Below are 20,353 nucleotides of genomic sequence, written 5' to 3'. Positions count from 1 at the left end.
ACTGCTAAATTTTTCCTCTCGGACGTGTCTCAAAATGACAGAAAGGAATGAATTATTTGGATCCTGTTTTAAGTGGACAAGTCTTAAAATCTATACAATTGACTTAATATTGTTTTTTTTTGCTCACACTGTTAAATCCATTTAAATATTTTTGAAATTATTCCAAATAGAGCTACTCCCAGGTTATTCCATATTTCATCTTCACGTTCATTTTTCTAACTTTAGTATGGTGTCTTAAAGAGGTTTTTCACCTATTCTTGCTAAAGATCCTATTTACAGTCATTTTGTAGCCCCAAAGTTTTGGATCTAACTTTGAAATTATTCCAAGTTTAGTTGAAAACTGAAAAAATAGTTGAAAAAACAAACACATTAGATACACGAAAGAAATCATATTGACTGTATTGAATTAATTCCATGTAACTGTAGTAGGGTATTTAAATCTCTGTACAGATGCAGAGGGCCTATTTGAATGACCAGGAAACTGCTAAATGCAATCATTTTTTTTTTAAAAAAAATATAACTCTATAGCCTGCCCGGTACAAGGTCTGGTTGATTTGCAATGGTATAATGATCTATGTAGACAAACAGTTAAATCAGCCCAGCCTTTTACACTGGCAGCCTGGCATTTTAAAGTTGGTGGGGGGAAATCTAATCTCATTTCTCTCCTTTGTTAGAGTCTGCGTTGGTTCCCCATTTTGGGAGACTATTGCTATTAGGCTTTCTATGCAAACTCCAAGATCTATGAATTTAAGCCGTATGGGTTTATTTATTTATTTATTCGATTTTTATGCCGCCCTTCTCCTTAGACTCAGGGCGGCTTACAACATGTTAGCAATAGCACTTTTTGAACAGAGCTAGGCTATTGCCCCCACAATCCGGGTCCTCATTTTACCCACCTCGGAAGGATGGAAGGCTGAGTCAACCTTGAGCCGGTGATGAGATTTGAACCGCTGACCTTCAGATCTACAGTCAGCTTCAGTGGCCTGCAGTACAGCACTCTACCTGCTGCGCCACCCCGGCTCTACTGGTTGGATGTCTCTTATAGCTAGTTTCGTCTATGTTTATTTCCACAGCTGCCAAAGCTTTTCTTTATTCTTCCCTCCTAGTGGTGTAGTTTTCGGCAATATCATATAATGTATACAGTGGTGGGCCGCCATTCCCAGCGCTACCGGAATGGGGCGGGAGAGCAGGAATGTACACATGCCCTGCGCAGGATTCTGCACATTCGCAGAAGCTGAATCACATGTGATGACACAGGCGCATGCGATTTCCAGGTTTTTTTGCTTCTGCGCATGCGCAGAAGTAAAAAGGCCCAGAAACCTGCAAGTAAGACAGCCGCTGCTAGCCCCACTATGTCTCTCTGCCGCAAGTGGCTCGCCTGCTCCCGTACACTCGCCCACTTCCTCTCGCCGCTCATGGCGGTTCTGTCACAAGCGGCATCACAGCTCCACCCGCTCGCCTGGTTCTTCTCGCTGATCGTGGTGGCTCCATCACGAGCGGAAGCGCAGCTCCGCCTGCTCTCCCTTTCACCTGATTCCCTTTGCCACTCGTGGTGGTCCTGTCACGAGCGGCGGCACAGCTCTGCCCGCTCACCTAGTTCTCCTTGCCGGTTGTGGCGGCTCCCTCAAGAGCAGCAGCGCAGCTCGGCCTGCTTGCCCGCTCGCTCAGTTCCCCTCGCTGCTCGTGGTGGCTCTGTCATGAGTGGCAGCGCAGGTCTGCCCGCTCGCCCAGGTCTTCTGCCCGCTCCATCGTGCCGCCGCCGGCCTTACCTGGCTTGAGTGCTCTGCTCTCCTGCCGAATAGATGGGCCATCGCATGGGGCCCGAGCTCCACGCTAGACAGCCTGTTTGGTTCTCTCCTGCGCCGTAGATGTCTCTTGGTGCTGTGATGGCGCCCCAAGCGCTGCTGCTCCCAAAGGCCATGTCTTGTGCTGAGTGCCATCGCCACGCTGAGAGATGCCTGCGGCGTGGGAAAGCAGAAAGCAGGCCACGTGGAAACCCCCCCTATTTTTTACCGTAATGAGCCGGTTGTGCAGTTCGTGCATGCCCAGCGGCAATGGAGCGAGACTACATGCTCCATTTTTACCGCCGGAATGGTATTCCCGGCGTATTGGCATGTGGCCCATACCTGAATGTATACATGCACATATGTACATACGGTATCTCCTGATTGCAATTTTTTCCTCCCATAGCACCTTTGGGTCCTTTCCCCCCATTCTTTTACCTATTAACTCCCCCACCCCCCCGATCTCTTGAAATTGTCTTCTGTTTTTCCATATTCTCAGATCAACTCCACCAGTGCTCTCTGCTATTGAGATCAGGAAGCAAATTCTCCATTTGAAACAGCTACCTTTTAAGACAGAATTCTTTCCTTTTCCTCTCCCTTTTCCTCCCTTTCCTATATTCTTTCACACTCTATTAGGTACATGGAACTTTTGTGGGGAGAAGGCTAGGATATAAATGTCTTAAACTGCATATTAACACATCTGCTTTTTATGCCTAGTTAGTAACCAACCCATAATATATCCATTCTCTTATAAGGTGAAAAGATTTGTATAACTTTGACCTAAAATTCATAGCTTTCCATCTACCATTGTGTTTTAATTTTTAAAAAGTAGACCCCATATAACAGTCTTGAGTTGTACATGCTTTTCTGTATTGTCTATAAAATAAAGGTTTATGTAGGTTTAATAGAAGAGGGAATTTGACATTGCAAATTGCGACCTGCAATTAAGAACCTGTATATGATCAAAATTCCCCTTACGTTTAATGTAGCCTTTTTTTCCACGATGACATAATCTACTCTCTGCAATCTGTCCATAATATTTGCATTGTCAAATGGAATGCACTGTTGTCAGTCTCCATTGAAGACCACTCTAATAATAGAATGATTTATTTCTTTCAGGCTATATTCATGCTTGGCAAATGGTAGTGCCGATGAGTTCCAACGAGGCGAGCAACTCTTCCGAATGAGGGCTGTTAAAGACCCATTACAGATAGGTATGTTTGTATCTTACACACTTTGGAATTGAGACCTCGGAAATCAAAGAGTCTACTCTCCTTTGCTTTAACTCTAACCTTTACACTACTGTTGAAAAATCTCATGTCAGTTGCACAGAATACCTGAGACAGATTTTGATAAGTATTAAGCTTATTATACATACTTGAATGTGCTTTTTCAGCAAACATGAAGTTGCACTCTATCATGACAGCCTTTAGAACTGGCTGGGGAGACATTTATGAATTCTTCCTCTTGGACGTGTCTCAAAATGACAGAAAGGAATGAATTATTTGGATCCTGTTTTAAGTGGACAAGACTTAAAATCTATACAATTGACTTAATTTATTTATTTTTTGCTCACACTGTTAAATCATTTAAATATTTTTGAAATTATGGTGGAAGGTCTTAAGCATAAAATGTATCAGGAAAGACTTAATGAACTCCATTTGTATAGTCCGGAGGACAGAAGGAAAAGGAGGGACATGATCGAAACATTTAAATATGTTAAAGGGTTAAATAAGGTCCAGGAGGGAAGTGTTTTTAATAGGAAAGTGAACACAAGAACAAGGGGACACAATCTGAAGTTAGTTGGGGGAAAGATCAAAAGCAACATGAGAAAATATTATTTTACTGAAAGAGTAGTAGATCCTTGGAACAAACTTCCAGCAGACGTGGTAGATAAATCCACAGTAACTTAATTTAAACATGCCTGGGATAAACATATATCCATCCTAAGATAAAATACAGCAAATAGATGGATCATGAGGTCTTTTTCTGCCGTCAGACTTCTATGTTTCTATATTTTTATTATTCCAAATAGAGCTATTCCCAGGTTATTTCATGTTTCATCTTCACATTCATTTTTCTAACTTTAGTATGTGTCTTAAAGAGGTTTTTCACCCACTCTTGCTAAAGATCCTATTTACAGTCATTTTGTAGCCCCAAAGTTTTGGATCTAACTTTGAAATTATTCCAAGTTTAGTTGAAAACTGAAAAAATAGGTGAAAAAACAAACACATTAGATACATGAAAGAAATCATATTGACTGTATTGAATTAATTCCATGTAACTGTAGTAGGGTATGGTTTAAGTAAATCAATTAAATTTTTGTCTTAGATCCGACAATGTTTTGGATTAAATCTCCCATCATAGACTATACTTGCTCTGTTTAGAGCCCAATAGTTTGAGGTATACAAGCAACCCTCACAGAATGGTTGCTGATCTGCATAGACTGATAATTTAATTATTACAGCAGTGTACTATTATGTTTACTTTCTGTTTGTTAGTCTAGGTACTTCTTAGTTGGGGAACCTGAGAAATTAGAACCCTTTCCTACTGCATGAATACTTTTTATTTCTATCTTCTTAAGATGTATATTTCCCACTTTATTCATTAATATATAATCTATGCAACTAAATTTATTATGTCTTGTTGAATAATATGTACTTCTATTTGGTAAATCTACATGGAGGTCCACCATATTAAGTTTGTTTAAATGCAACATTTCCTACTGCATGAATGTAAATCTGCTGCACGAATCCCAGCGACCATTTAGGTCCCACAGAGTGGGTCTTCTCCGGGTCCCGTCAACTAAACAATGTCGCTTGGCGGGACCCAGGGGAAGAGCCTTCTCTGTGGCGGCCCCGGCCCTCTGGAACCAACCAACCCCCCCCAGAGATTAGAATTGCCCCCACCCTCCTTGCCTTTCATAAGCTCCTTAAAACCCACCTCTGCTCTTTCCCCCTAGGCCTTTACAATTTTATGCATGGTATGTTTGTTTGTATGTAACAGACAGGAAGCAGAAGGTGAAGCTAGGAAACATCACATCAGATACAGTGATCCCCCGCTCGTTGCGAGGGTTCCGTTCCAGGAGCCCCCGCAACGAGCGGGTTTTCGCGAAGTAGCGATGCGGAAGTAAAAACACCGTCTGCGCATGTGCAGACGGTGTTTTTACTCCCACAGCGCTAGCGAGGAGCCGAAGATTGGGGGCGGGGCGGCTGTTTGCCGCCGGCATGGAGGGCTTCCTAGCAGCCCCCCAAACCCGGGTTGGGGGTCCGGGGGGCGCTTGGTATCGCCGGTTTTGAGCTGAGTCCGGAAGCGAATTCGCTTCCGGACTCAGCTCAAAACCGCCGATAGCAAGCGGCAAGGAACGGCTTGTCTCGGCGCTTTCGAGCTGTCAGCTCGAAAGCGCCGAGACAAGCCGTTCCTTGCCGCTTGGTATCGCCGGTTTTGAGCTCAAAACCGCCGGTTTTCAGCTCAAAACCGCCGATAGCAAGCGGCAAGGAACGGCTTGTCTCGGCGCTTTCGAGCTGTCAGCTCGAAAGCGCCGAGACAAGCCGTTCCTTGCCGCTTGCTATCGGCGGTTTTGAGCTCAAAACCGCCGGTTTTCAGCTCAAAACCGCCGATAGCAAGCGGCAAGGAACGGCTTGTCTCGGCGCTTTCGAGCTGTCAGCTCGAAAGCGCCGAGACAAGCCGTTCCTTGCCGCTTGGTATCGCCGGTTTTGAGCTCAAAACCGCCGGTTTTCAGCTCAAAACCGCCGATACCAAGCGGCAAGGAACGGCTTGTCTCGGCGCTTTCGAGCTGACAGCTCGAAAGCGCCGAGACAAGCCGTTCCTTGCCGCTTGCTATCGGCGGTTTTGAGCTGAGTCCGGAAGCGAATTCGCTCCCGGACTCAGCTCAAAAGCGGCGAGAATGAACGGCGTGGGCGGGCGAAGGGCGGGCGGCAGCGAGGAGTTTGCGTGGGCGGTGGGGAAACTCCTCGCTGACGCCAGCAAGAGGGGGAAGACCCAGGGAAGCCGCTGCCATCTACGCATGCGTGCCCGGCACGCATGCGTAGATGGTATTTTTGACTTCCGGGTTGAAAAATAGCGAAGTACCCTGTTCGCAATGGTTGGGGAAGCAATAAACGGGGGATCACTGTATATGTACAATTAGCACAGGTGCCCCCCAAGGCTGTATACTCTCACCACTTCTCTTCTCTCTATACACTAATGACTGCATCTCCTACGATCCATCTGTTAAACTACTGAAGTTTGCAGATGATACAACAGTGATCGGACTCATTCGAGACAATGATAAATCCGCATACAGACGGGAAGTTGAACAACTATCCTTGTGGTGTGACCAGAACAATCTAGAACTGAACACACTCAAAACCGTAGAAATGGTGGTAGACTTTAAGAGAAACCCTTCCACCCTTCCACCTCTCACAATACTAGACAACACAGTATCAACAGTAGAGACCTTCAAATTTCTAGGTTCTATCATATCTCAAGACCTAAAATGGTCACCTAACATCAAAAACATCATCAAAAAAGCACAACAAAGAATGTTCTTTCTGCGCCAGCTCAGGAAGCTCAAACTGCCCAAGGAGCTGGTGATCCAGTTATACAGAGGAATCATTGAGTCTGTCATCTGCACCTCTATAACTGTCTGGTTTGGTGCTGCAACCCAACAGGACCGACACAGACTTCAGAGGATAATCAGAATTGCAGAAAAAACAATTGCTGCCAATCTGCCTTCCATTGAGGACCTGTATACTGCACGAGTCAAAAAGAGGGCGGGTAAAATATTTACTGACCCCTCGCATCCTGGACACAAACTGTTTCAACTCCTACCCTCAAAACGTCGCTACAGAGCACTGCACACCAAGACAACTAGACACAAGAACAGGTTTTTTCCGAACGCCTTCACTCTACTACACAAATAATTCCCTCAACACTGTCAGACTTTCTACTAAATCTGCACTTCTATTCTACTAGTTTTTCTCATAATTCCTATCACCCATTTCCTCCCATGTTGACTGTATGACTGTAACTTGTTGCTTATATCCTAAGATTTTTATTAATATTGCTTCTTCATTGCTTATTTGACCCCTATGACAATCATTAAGTGTTGTACCACATGATTCTTGACAAATGTATATTTTATTTTATGTACGCTGAGAGCATATGCACCAAGACAAATTCCTTGTGTGTCCAATCACACTTGGCCAATAAAAATTCTATTCTATTCTATTCTATGTATGTTTGGTTTTTTATATTAATGGGTTTTTAATCATTTTTAGTATTGGATTAGTACTGTACACTGTCTTATTATTGTTGTTAGCCACCCCGAGTCTCCGGAGAGGGGCAACATACAAATCCAATTAATAATAATAATAATAATTTTAAAAAATCATTTTCAGCTTTTAAGAGAAATGTTTGGAAGCTTTGGTTACAGATGAAACATGTCTACTTCTTGAGAACATTAAATGTATGTGTGTGTTTTAGACAAGGAACAGTATGTTCTACCACAAAGTGAGATAATGTTCCATCCATGGATTTATTAGACAGCTTTGAATTAAGTATTCATTTTTCTTATCCTTAAAAACAGAACAGAGCTTTTGAGAGAATATTGTGGCCTACATTTTGGCTTAGTACCACATGAATAGATGAAATAACTCTGAAAAAAATATCCTCTGCCTCATAGGCCACATGTTAATATTCAGATAATGACAATGGGTTAAAACAATTTAGTAATATTTTTAATAAGATTCAAATAAACTGTCCGAAGTGTTTAGTCTCTGGTTTATCTATAATGGAAAACTTGCATTAATTGAAAGTGAAATTAAACTGTAAAAGTCTTTTGGGGGGGGCTATGAACATTAGTCCAAGATTGCATTATGTGCAAACATGGGTAACAAATGTGTATAATGCTTAAAAGAGCTGATATGGTAGTTGTCAATAGGAAGAATTTTAGTTTAAATTTAGATGAGCATCTTCTATCGAAATGCAAATTTTTACTATAAAAGTAGTCTTTGAAAACAGCTGAAATATATCATTTAAATTTTTCACTGAAACTAGGGAGATTGAGTATTGCAGAGAATGACCGTTGGACTGAATAGTATTTCTTTAAAAAAAAATAAAATAATATTTTTATTAGTATTCAAAATGAAAGACGTAACAATACGAACAAACATTAAATTGACAAAACACAACATTGAACACGAAAAGGAGCTACAATTGCTCCGCTCAGCATAGAAGTCTTCTTAGTACAGAAAAAGAAAACTAATTATAATTTAGATCAAAACAGAAAAGTAAACATATCAATGAAATATCTCTATATAATATATGCTATCATAAAAATTTTAACTTTTCAGTACTTTCTACCACTTATCTAATTATAGTTTAAACCAATTCGAAAAAATGAACTTAACTATAAAATATCACTATACAGTGGTCCCCCGATCATTGCGAGGGTTCCGTTCCAGGACCCCTCGCAATGACCGGTTTTTCGCGAAGTAGCGCTGCGGAAGTAAAAACACCATCTGCGCATGCGCAGATGGTGCTTTTACTTCCGCAGCAGCAGCGAGGAGCCGAAGATTGGGGTTTCCCCACCGCCCACGCAAACTCCTCGCTGCCGCTCGCCCGCCCTTCGCCCGCCCACGCCGTTCGCTCGCGCCGCTTCCCAGCTGAGTCCTGAAGCCAATTCGCTTCAGGACTCAGCTGGGAAGCGGCGCGAGCGAACGGCGTGGGCGGGCGAAGGGCGGGCGAGCGGTGGGCGCGTGGGCAGGCAGGCGGCGGACAAGCCGTTCGCTCGCGCTGTTCGCTCACCGCTCGCTCGCGCCGCTTCCCAGCTGAGTCCTGAAGCCAATGCTGGGATTCCCCTGAGGTTCCCCTCCATAGGAAACCCCATCTCTGGACTTCTGTGTTTTTGCAATGCTGCAGGGCAATCCCAGTAGGGGAATCCCAGCATCGCAAAAACAAGTGCTTCGCTGTCAACGGAAGTCCGGAGGTGAGGTTTCCCATGGAGAGGAGCTTCAGGGGAATCCCAGCAGTGCAAAAACGGGTGCTTCGCTGGCAACGGAAGTCCGGAGGCGGGGCATCCCAGCGGCGGTGATGGGTTTGTAAGGTGAAAATAGTTTGTAAGAAGAGGCAAAAAAATCTTAAACCCTGGGTTTGTATCTCGAAAAATTTGTATGACGAGGCGTTTGTATCACTGTATATTTAACTATTTAACACTTTATATTTAATATCCTTTTTTGTATTCCACCGGTTGTAAACCTTCTGCCAAGTTTTATAAAATTCTGTTTCTACTTGGTTATTCAACCCCCTCATCATTATGGACTGAATAGTATTTCAATTATATATCTGAGCTACATTTTCCTCTGCTTCGATAACTGCCAGACTATAACTTTTGTCCTTCTCTCCAACAGGTTTCCACCTGAGTGCCACAGTGGTACCTCCACAGATAGTGCCACCAAAAGGAGCCTACAACGTGGCAGTAATGTTTGACAGATGCAGGATCACCTCATGCAGCTGTACATGTGGAGCTGGGGCTAAATGGTGTGCCCACGTGGTAGCCCTTTGTCTCTTTCGGATACACAATGTAGGCTTTGAAATATGGCTGTTGTTTTATTTCACAGTAAACCGTTAAAAATCAAGTATTCAGTAAGGCAGTTCTGCTGTTTATTCCTGTTTCATTAGTTGACTCAGACTTGAAGGAAGGCATTCGTTTAATACTGAATTATTCAAAAGTACAGTGGTACCTCGGTTCTCGACCACAATTCGTTCCAGAAGTGTGGTCGAGAACCGATTTGGTCGAGTACCGAATTAATTTATCCCATAGGAAATAATGGAAATGGATTTAATTGGTTCCCAGCCCCTGTTGACTTGCTGGGAACCAATTAAATCTATTTTCTTTATCTCCTATGGGATAAAAATCTGAGGAGCTCTATAGTCTAACCTCTCCAAGCTGCAGGAAGGGTGGGGGCAGCTGCAATACCGGCAGCTTCGGGGGGCTCCTTTCCTCAGTGTTTTGTATTGTGCAACAACTTTTTCCTTCCTGGCGGCAGCGGTGGTGACGGCAGCGGCTTCTCTTCAAGGAGCAGCAGCGCCGGGAACGTCACGTAACGAAGGGAAGCCGGTGGAGCGGCGGCAACTGCTGAGATGGCTCCGGCAGCTTCCCTTCATCACATGACGTTCCCAGCGTCGTTGCTCCTCGAAGGGAAGCCGCTGCCGTCGCCACCGCTGATGCCGGGAAGGAGAAAGTTGGTGCACAAGACGAAGCACTGAAGAAAGGAGCCCCTCGAAGCTGCCGGTATTGCAGCCGCCCCCACCCTTCCTGCAGCTTGGAGAGGTTAGACTATAGAGACTGGGAGGCTGTTAAGCGGGCGGTAACATTTGGGATAACAAACAAAATTTTCTGTGGCTGTTCGGTATCCGAATTTTTGTTCAGATACCGAAGCAAATTTTTGCTGAAAATTTTGTTCAGTATCCGAAATGTACGAAAACCAAAGCGTTCGAGAACCGAGGTACCACTGTATTAATACTTTTTTAAGATTATTAAGAATTTTGAGACACAGTTAAATTGGAATAGTCAATGCTGCACGTTAAGTGATCTGCCTCAAAAAAATCAGTAACTGATTCATACTCTTTGATATGTTTTGGCGAAGGAAAAACACTTGCACGATTTCCATATTGATAAGTAACCTGGAAATTAGATTGGGTTTCTTGCCAAAGGTTTTTTTTTTACAAAATATACTTACACTAATCCAATAACTCAACTTACTGCCCTGTCGTCCGTCCCTACAGCTCTCCTCAGCTTCATAAGCTGGTATTATAAGTATGTTCTTAAAAAATTTGAGAAACTTGGTTAAAATTAAAGTAGTATTCTACCATTTTCCCAGTTTTTAATCTTTAATAAATTTTTCTCTGTGTGTAGCAATTTTAGATTTATGTACTGTAAAGCTTGGCTTAACATATAATATGTATTTTCTTCTGTAAGTTTTACTGACTAATAATGTGAGGTAACTCATTTACTGTCCTATGGGAAGACTTATAATGAATGAAATAGAAATACAATGTTCCCTCGATTTTCGCGGGTTCGAACTTCGCGAATAGCCTATACCACAGTTTTTCAAAAAATATTAATTAAAAAATACTTCGCGGGTTTTTTCCTATACCACGGTTTTTCCCATCCGATGATGTCATACGTCATCGCCAAACTAATAATTTTTGCAAATAAATAACAAGAAAAATAATTATTGTTAATAAATAATTATGTTTATAAATATCAGGATCACTAAGTGCCTTATTCAATGGTGAGTACCGGTAATAATGGTCAGTAAATGGTTGTTAAGGGAATGGGAAGTTGTAATTTAGGGGTTTAAAGTGTTAAGGGATGGCTTGTGATACTGTCCATAGCCAAAAATGGTATATTTCCGCATCTCTACTTCGTGGGAATTCGACTTTCGCGGGCGGTCTCGGAACGCATCCCCCGCGGAAATCGAGGGAACACTGTATAGTTAAATTTAAGAATAACCAGCAGAACTCAGGCTTACAAAATATTACTGAATATTACTGAAATTTTTGTCTATAGAGCATTATAGAGGGTTTCTGAAGGGATCAACACATTTCGTATGAATTTCCAGTGTTAAGTCAGTTGTTTAGGACAAATCAGAAGTAATATTTTGATATTAGTGACAGGCTAACTTTCTGAATATTTATGGCTGAGCTAACATTTTCATTGGAGACTTTGTTGTGTTTACGGTTAGTTTGACAGTTTGACAGTTCTCAAACTGAAGAGTCATCCTCATCTTTGCGGTCAAATTATTTTTACAAGTTATGAAAAGCAGAATGTAAGCAAAATTGTAGTTGCTCTCGGGTTTTTTTTGTAGTATCAAGCATATTCACTTTCTGCAAAATTTAACTTTGAGGGTGCAGATTGTAGTATAATGGTTCAATTCTATTTAGATGGCTGTTTTTAAAAAGTGCTGATGGGGATATTTTTTATAAGATTCTTTGTACTATCCTTAACAAGTTTATAAAACTTGAGTGAGAGGCATGAGATTGAAATTGCATATACTACTGCATACTTTTGCTTTCATCAATACACTGCCTGTACTTAGGCAAAATCAGAAAATAAAGGTGTATCAGCAAGATGACATCAAGAAATGATTTGTGCCTTATAATAATTATAATAATAATTTGTTCTGTCGGGCTCTCTGGTAGAATCCTCTCAAAAATTCACAGGTACAAATTTCAGACACACACACGTTTGAAAATTCAAAACAATGTTCTTTATAATGAAAATTCACTTAAACCAAGGCCTCGTCTCCAAACAAACTGGCAATTTGTACATGTCCCTTATCAGTTCTGTGATACTTATCTTGCAGCTGTGAGGCAATTCACAGTCCTTCTTTCACAAAGTGAAATACACTTTGCTCTGGTTTACTTTCAAAGCGGGGAAAAATCAGCACACAAAGGGTCCAAGTCAGTAAAGCAGTCACGAAACACAACGATCAGATAATCCTCCACAATGGCCAAACCCACAGGCTGCTATTTATAGCAGCCTCACTAATTACCACAGCCCCACCCAATCACAGGTGGCCTCATTTTCTTTGATAGTAATCTCTCAGTTGTTGTTGCCTATGCATCGCTCTCCGCATGCCTGGCTGTATCATTAACTCTTGTTCTGAATGCAAGGAGGAGCTAGATAATTGATCTCCTGAGCTGTCTGCCCCACTCTCCTCCTCCCTGTCATTCATGTCTTCTTGGTCAGAGGAGCCTTCATCAGCAGATTCCACCGGGGGCAAAACAGGCCTGCAGCATGTGGATGTCTACCCCACATCCACAGTCCTTGGGGCAGGAGCAGGGCCAGAGCTAACCACAACAATAATTATAATTATAATAATGACAATTATTTGGGGTTTTGTTCTGGATGAGGGGGGGCAGATCATAGTTTGGGGATACGTTTAGACTCATAATTTACTAGTTGTAAAGATACGATGTGATTCCCTCCCAAATAAGACCTAGTCTTATTTTCTTTTAGGTCCCAAAATAAGCACCATGTCTTATTTTGGGGGGATGTCTTACCTGCTTACCTTAGGACTACCGCAGCCAGGCTTCCCATGCCCTGACACCTGTCATGCACTGTCTGACTTCTGTGGCCCCTTGGAGACAGACAACATGTGGCGCATTGTACTGATGTCACGGCTTGTGGCATGATGTGTGACTGGTACCACCGCTCACAGCAGGAGACCATTTGGCACATCACACAGGTGCTGCTACTTGCGGCAGGAGGCCACATGGCACATGACATAGCCTTCTGCTGCAAGTGGCAGCATTGGCATAACATGCCATGTGGCCTCCTGCCGGGAACTGCAGCAGTGGCACCACCACTGCCATGTGGTGGGAGGCCTTACTGTGGTGGTCCTAAGCGGGTGCAGGGCATGAAGCTCCACGGAGTGAGTGAGGTCTTAACTAGGGCTTATTTTTGGAGTAGGACTTATAATTAGGTGCACATAGAAAAAATCAGGCTAGGTCTTATTTTCAGGATAGGTTTTATTTTCGGGGAACCCATCTTCATTGATTAATTACTGGTAATGAGAACTTAATTGGACAGAACAGGCTCATAATAATCAGATTCCGATAATCTCCAATTAAGGTATTCACACAGTATAGTGGGTCTGTCTTCTAATATGGTCTCTAACTTTCAGTTATTTAAGATTGTGAATGTGGAATAGTTGAAAGAATATTATATTGACCCTTTCGCAAGCTTTCAGTCTGATTCTGGCTCCATTCTTAAAGGGTAGGCAACTGGTTCCCTCCAAAAAAATTCAGCTATAACTTTCATATGATTCAGTTAGCAGATGTTATGGGAAATATAAAAAGCATTTAAGAGAGACCAACAACACACATGAAGGAATATTTCCCTCTATTTCTGAAGGCTTCCTTCAGAAGACTTTGATTTGACTAACCCTGACCCTAATCCTTATTGGGGACATTTATTTGTGCAACACAATTATCACAAAAGTTGACAAAAGATTTTGGATATAAATGTTGGACATAAATAAGAATAAAAATATATCAATATAACTGCAATAGAAAATATTTTTGTGTCTGCAAGTAATGGGATAGGCAGGTTTTTTTATAGGCAGGTTTTTTAAATATACATAGTAATAAACTTTGTAAATACTGTGCTAGATATGATGTGACTATATCTTGATTGAAGCAGTGAGGAAACACTGACTGCATTCATTTGAATTTTTTGGGTATAATTAGTTGCTTTAAAAACAGCTCTTGTGTAAAAGTAAATGAAAACTCATTTACTTTTTTTGTAAAACAGTTTTTTCTCCACTGGGAAGAAGAATTGGCCAAGATTCATTATACAGATTGCAGTTTACATTTACAGTTTTGCAAAAACTTTCTTGGATAGTTTAAGAAGCTTAGGAGAATCACATGAGGAATTTGGATATAAGTTGTTGAAAGGACAGATATTATTTCAATTAGCCATAGTTTTCAAATGGATAACCAGATCAACAGTTTGCAAAACATCATAGGTTGCTTTGTAACAAAAGCCAGTTTACTTCATTTCCCCCCCTAGATATTGGAAGCACATACAACAAATAAAATATTTTTAAGTGCTCTTGATTTAAAAAAAAAAGCCCATGATAAGTCTGGGAGCCTCTGAATGTTGATTAGAACATAGATTTTTATTGCAAACTGGATGGCCAATACAGTAGTACCTCTAGATACGAGCTGCTCCACATGCGGGTATTCCAAGTTACGAGCTGAGACGCGAGCAAAATTTCTGTTCGACACCCCAGCTCAAATTCAGGATACGAGCCGAGCGTCCACTAGGTGGCGCAGGAATTCCATTTTTTCCAGTTATCTCGGCGCGAAAAGCCAAATCTAAATGCATTCGTTCGAGATACAAATTGATCAACATACGAGCTCGGCTCTGGCACGAATTAAACTCGTATGTCGAGGTACCACTGTACTAAATTTTGTGGGAAAACTACATGAATGAAACTGCTTTTAGACTATTATATGCTAATGTAGAACCACATTTCCAGACTGTTAGGGAAATGTACCATAAAGGATGTCTTTATCTAATAACAAAATCACTACCTCTGTGGAGTAAAATAGCCAAAAGGAATTACAGTGTTCCCTCGATTTTCACAGGGGATGCATTACAAGACCGCCCGCGAAAGTCGAATTTCCGCAAAGTAGAGATGCAGATGTAAAAACACCATTTTTGGCTATGGACAGTATCACAAGCCATCCCTTAACATTTTAAACCCCTAAATTACCATTTCCCATTCCCTTAACAACCATTTACTCACCATTATTACTGGTACTCACCATTGAATAAGACACTTAGTGATCCTGATATTTATAAACATAATTATTTATTAACAATAATTATTTTTTTTGTTATTTATTTGCAAAAATTATTAGTTTGGCGATGACGCATGATGTCATCGGGCGGGAAAAACCGTGGTATAGAAAAAACCCGCGAAGTATTTTTAATTAATATTTTTTGAAAAACCGTGGTATAGGCTATTCGCGAAGTTTGAACCCGTGAAAATCGAGGGGACACTGTATTTTGATGCTCATCTGCTGGAAGTTACAACCATTGTAAAATAACACACTATCCCCTCCAGTGAAGTGATCACATTTTGAACTTTTGGCAACCAGCTTGCATTTATCACCAGGTTTCAATATCCTGCAGTCACAATTTGGATAGGGTTTTTGCCACTTCCACTCAGAAAATGTCAAAAAAGGCTTAGGCTGAATTTGCCTAATGACCATGTATTTTACTGCAGTGGCTCATAAATACAGTTATAAATATGAGTCAAGTTACATGGTGCCCTACTCAATGACCTCCTGACTTATGACCAGAATTCTGGGCCCAATTGTTATAAATTGAGGACTACCTATGCTGTTTCCAAGTAAATATGGAGTGAGCATAAATGTACTCAAAGTCAATCATATCAATATGTATGTATTTTGGGTAAAGCTTCTGATTCATAGATGCGTCCTTACCGAAGCCTGATTTTAATAAACACTACTATATACAGTGTTCCCTCGATTTTCGCGGCGGATGCTTTCCGAGACCGCCTGCAAAAGTCAAATTTCCGCAAAGTAGAGATGCGGAAGTAAATACACTATTTTTGGCTATGAACAGTATCACAAGCCTTCCCTTAACACTTTAAACCCCTAAATTACAATTTCCCATTCCCTTAGCAACCATTTAGATTATTACTCACCATGTTTATTTATTAAAGTTAATATTTATTAAAGGCGGACGAAAATTTGGCGATGACATATGATGTCATCGGGCGAGAAAAACCGTGGTATAGGGGAAAAAACCGCAAAGTATTTTTTAATTAATATTTTTGAAAAACCGTGGTATAGACTTTTCGCGAAGTTTGAACCCGCGAAAATCGAGGGAACACTGTATGTTCAAAAAAAGGCTTCTTGTGTAGCTTTTATCCGCCCTTGTGAGAATTATTTAACAATAACATGACATTCTGTTAAAGAAATGATCTTTATATTTTCCCTTCTATCTAGGCGTCTGCAGTTTGCTTGCGAGCTCCTGTCTCTGAGTCCCTGTCTCGGCTACAAAGAGATCAGCTGCAGAAATTTGCACAGTACCTCATCAGTGAACTCCCTCAACAGGTAGATAGGAACAAAAGTGGAGAGTAAATGCAGATTATATTCTATGGATGCATTTTTATTTGATTCTCTTTTGAAAATGTTCCTTGTGTGCTGAAATACAGGTGAGAAGATTGTGTTGTTTCACACTTTTTGAATATGGTTTGTATGCTTAGAGTGCCTTCCATCCCCTGTCCTATTGCTCTCCTGTATCTCCTATTCCTTTCTTCTATTCCTATATCTCTTCTTCTATTCTTTCATTGATATGTTCTATTACTATATCTTCTTTTCTATTCTTTCATAGATATATTTTACTATGAGTATCTCCTCTATAACCTTCATCATGTATTTTACTACGTGGGTATATATATATATGTGTGTGTCACATGTTTTTTGAAAATTAAGGGGAGACTAGGATAGATCTATTTCGGCCTTATTTTGGCCTCATCAGCTAGCCATACCCACTGGGAATTGAACCTGCAACCTTTGCCTTGTAAGGCAGAGAATTATCCTCTAGGCTACAGTATCCAATCCCTTCAGCTCTGCACCAGGGAAGGGTTACATATTTTTGTGTCGAATCACCCTGGTGTATATACACCTACTAAAACTCTCATTGTATATTGGACAAAATAAATAAATAAAAATAAATAAATTTAAGAATATTAATGATCTGAATAAATTACCACATGCATGTGGTTTAGTCATTTTGATGAGTAACATGTACAGACTTTTGAGTTTAATTGTTCAAGTTTAAAATTTTTGCTTCATAAAATTTCACAAAATATTTCCATTTTGAAATAAACATTGCACACTTTTACTAATCTTCTAATGCCAAACCAGATTGTGAACAAAACTCAAGAAAATTTTTGGATGAATACTAGAATAAAAGGCAATTCAGAATGAAATCATGTAACGTAACCAGTGATCAGAATGAATTAAACTAATGAAAGATAGGAACAGCATTAAATTCCTAGGTTAGAAGCCACTTTTTATTCCTTCCAGTCATAAAGGAGTGGTTATTGAAAGCTTCAAGACTGTTACTGTCTTTCAATCTATAGTTGGCTATTTCTTGTCTTCTGCTCCAAAAATAGTTGCGATGAAAGGAATACATTGTTTGATTATATAAAAGTAATTACTTACAGTTTATCTATAAAAATGTTTCAACAGAAAGCAGGCAGTATAAGCTCAAGGCAATGGCTCAGTTGCATAGCTGCAAATAAGTTCAGTGCTTCTGTGCCTTTCTTTGCTCCTTTCTTTGTTATCTCTGCATGAATGCTGAATTGAAGATAACTTGTGCAGGGAGATCAGCATCCCCATGGGGGGTGTATTTGTTCTGTTTCCTAGTTTTAAAAAATGTATTGGGACCATACCAGTGCTTCTCAAATACGGTGATACCTCTACCTAAGAACGCCTCTACTTACAAACATTTCTAGATAAGATGGAAACACCACTTCCGGACTTCCGTGTTTTTACGACGCTGCAGGGGAATCCCAGCAGTGCAAAAACGGGCGCTTCACTAGCAACGGAAGTACAGAGGTGGGGTTTCCCAGCGAGGGGAGCCTCAGCGAAATCGCAGCATCACAAAAACACGGAAGTCCAGAGATGGGGTTTCGAGGATTTCCGTGTTTTTGCAATGCTGCAATTTCGCTGAGGCTCCCCTCGCTGGGAAACCCCACCACCAGACTTCCGTTGCCAGCGAAGCACCCGTTTTTGCGCTGCTGGGATTCCCTTGCAGCATCAGAAAAACACGGAAGTCTGGAGGTGGGGTTTCGGCTGGCAAAAGGGGTGAGTTTTGGGCTTGCACGCATTAATCGTTTTTCCATTGATTCCTATGGGAAACATTGTTTCGTTTTACAAACTTTTCACCTTACAAACCTCATCCCGGAACCAATTAAGTTCGTAAGACGAGGTATCACTGTAATCTAAATCTCACTAGTACTGCTGGAGGGGGCGCGCGGGAGAGGGGCTGTGGGAGTGTTGCTTCCTAGCATTCACTTGTTTTTGGAGTAAAGGATGACGAGTAAAGGGGTTGAGTCAGCTTCAACAATATGGATTGTTGGCACTAGATGGGGCTGGAGAGCAGCAGCAATATATACACAAATTACGTGCTGGCGCATGGCACTCCCTTCCTGGTATCAACCAATACCACTAGCAAGTTTCACAGCTTACCATTGGATTGGGTGAAGTTGAATAGTTTCATAACTTCCATGAATATCTTTTTACTTTTTTATTACCTTCCCAAAACCCATTCATGTTCGATTACGTTAAATACTACAATGCACCCAATAGTCTTTGGATTTTAATGCTCATTCAATTCAAAGACATTTTAAGAATACTTCCCTATTCCCTTCTACTTTTACCATCCTTAATAATTAGAACCTAGTTAGCACCTTAATTTAATGTAATAAACTTTGTTACTCCACAGTTCACCTCAGCTAAATATAAATATAAATATAAATACAGTGATACCTTGTCTTACAAACTTAATTGGTTCCGGGATGAGGTTCTTAAGGTGAAAAGTTTGTAAGACGAAACAATGTTTCCCATAGGAATCAATGGAAAAGCAATTAATGCGTGCAAGCCCAAAATTCACCCCTTTTGCCAGCTGAAGCGCCCGTGTTTGCGCTGCTGGGATTCCGCTGAGGTTCCCCTCCATGGGAAATCCTACCTCCAGACTTCTGTGTTTTTGCGATGCTGCAGGGGAATCCCAGCAGGGGAATCCCAGCATCGCAAAAACAAGCGCTTCGCTGGCAACGGAAGTCCGGAGGTGGGGTTTCCCATGGAGGGGAGCCTCAGGGGAATCCCAGCAGCGCAAAAACGGGTGCTTCGCTGGCAAGGGAAGTCCGGAGGTGGGGTTTCCCATGGAGGGGAGCCTCGGGAATCCCAGCAGCGCAAAAACGGATGCTTCGCTGGCAACGGAAGTCCAGAGGTGGGGTTTCCCATGGAGGGGAGCCTCGGGAATCCCAGCAGCACAAAAATGGGTGCTTCGCTGGCAACGGAAGTCCGGAGGCGGGGCATCCCAGTGGCGGCTGTGGGTTTGTAAGGTGAAAATAGTTTGTAAGAAAAGGCAAAAAAATCTTAAACCCCGGGTTTGTATCTCGAAAAGTTTGTATGATGAGGCGTTTGTAAGATGAGGTATCACTGTATACTCTTCTTAAAAGTGAGGGAGTGCCCACAATTTCTGGAGGCAAGCTATTCCACTGGTTAATTGTCTTCACTGTTACTGAAAATAAAACCTATCCTGAAAATAACACCTAGCCCGATTTTCATGCCTGTACCTAATATAAGCCCTACCCAAAAACAAGCCCTATTTAAGACCCTACCTACTCAGTCTCATCATCTGAGTGCTCACAGCCACAACGGGGCAGGTGGGTGTACGGCATCGCCATGAGGTGAGGCAGGTGGGGAGCTGCCACACGTATCCTGTACCCGCACACCTCATGGCCTCCTCAGTCAGGATGCTCCCTGCTCAGCGACCTCCCCCCACCCATTCAGTGACCCGGTTGCCTACTCACTTCTTCCTTTTCATTCCGTTCTCAAGCCAGACTGCTATGCTACGAAGGATGGGCGGGGAAGGCTCGGTCACCTTATCTGTTCCCCCTCCACTGTTTTGTAGCCAGAGGGGTGATGGCGAAAGGCCTCCGCTGCTGCTGCACATCAGCCACATCTGTTGCTGAAGCAGCTTTCTTCAGTCTCTGCTGTCCCAACCCGCAGATCACCTGCCCGGCGACAGCTACCTCCTCTTCCTTTACCTACCTCTTTGGTCCTGTGGTGCTGCCTCGCACTGCCTGGTCCCTGCTCACCATTTCAAAGGTGGCAGCTCTGGAGGCCTGCAGTTCTGCTGCCGTGTTTCAATAGATGCCGACTTTCCCTTGAAAGAGTTGCCTGCAATTCTCGTTACTGGGAGAGGCAGTGCTTTGCTTCTACCG

At 42.0% G+C, this 20,353-nt stretch overlaps 1 protein-coding gene across 4 annotated transcripts in view; it reads left to right on the top strand.

Annotated features, from left to right (window-relative positions):
• The window catches only part of ZSWIM8 (zinc finger SWIM-type containing 8), a 113,940-nt gene that overhangs the window by 13,870 nt on the left and 79,717 nt on the right, over positions 1-20,353 (top strand). For all 4 annotated transcript variants that reach the window (XM_070752099.1, XM_070752098.1, XM_070752097.1 and 1 more), the window contains exons 3-5: positions 2,904-2,998; positions 9,197-9,369; positions 16,341-16,448. In XM_070752099.1, the coding sequence (XP_070608200.1) occupies positions 2,904-2,998; positions 9,197-9,369; positions 16,341-16,448 (376 nt within the window). The remainder of the gene's footprint in view (positions 1-2,903; positions 2,999-9,196; positions 9,370-16,340; positions 16,449-20,353) is intronic.

This window comes from Erythrolamprus reginae, chromosome 5, assembly GCF_031021105.1.
Source record: "Erythrolamprus reginae isolate rEryReg1 chromosome 5, rEryReg1.hap1, whole genome shotgun sequence".
Lineage (NCBI taxonomy): Eukaryota > Metazoa > Chordata > Lepidosauria > Squamata > Dipsadidae > Erythrolamprus > Erythrolamprus reginae.
The sequence above is the reverse complement of the archived record's forward strand: the minus strand, read 5'-3'. Positions and strand labels throughout refer to the sequence as shown.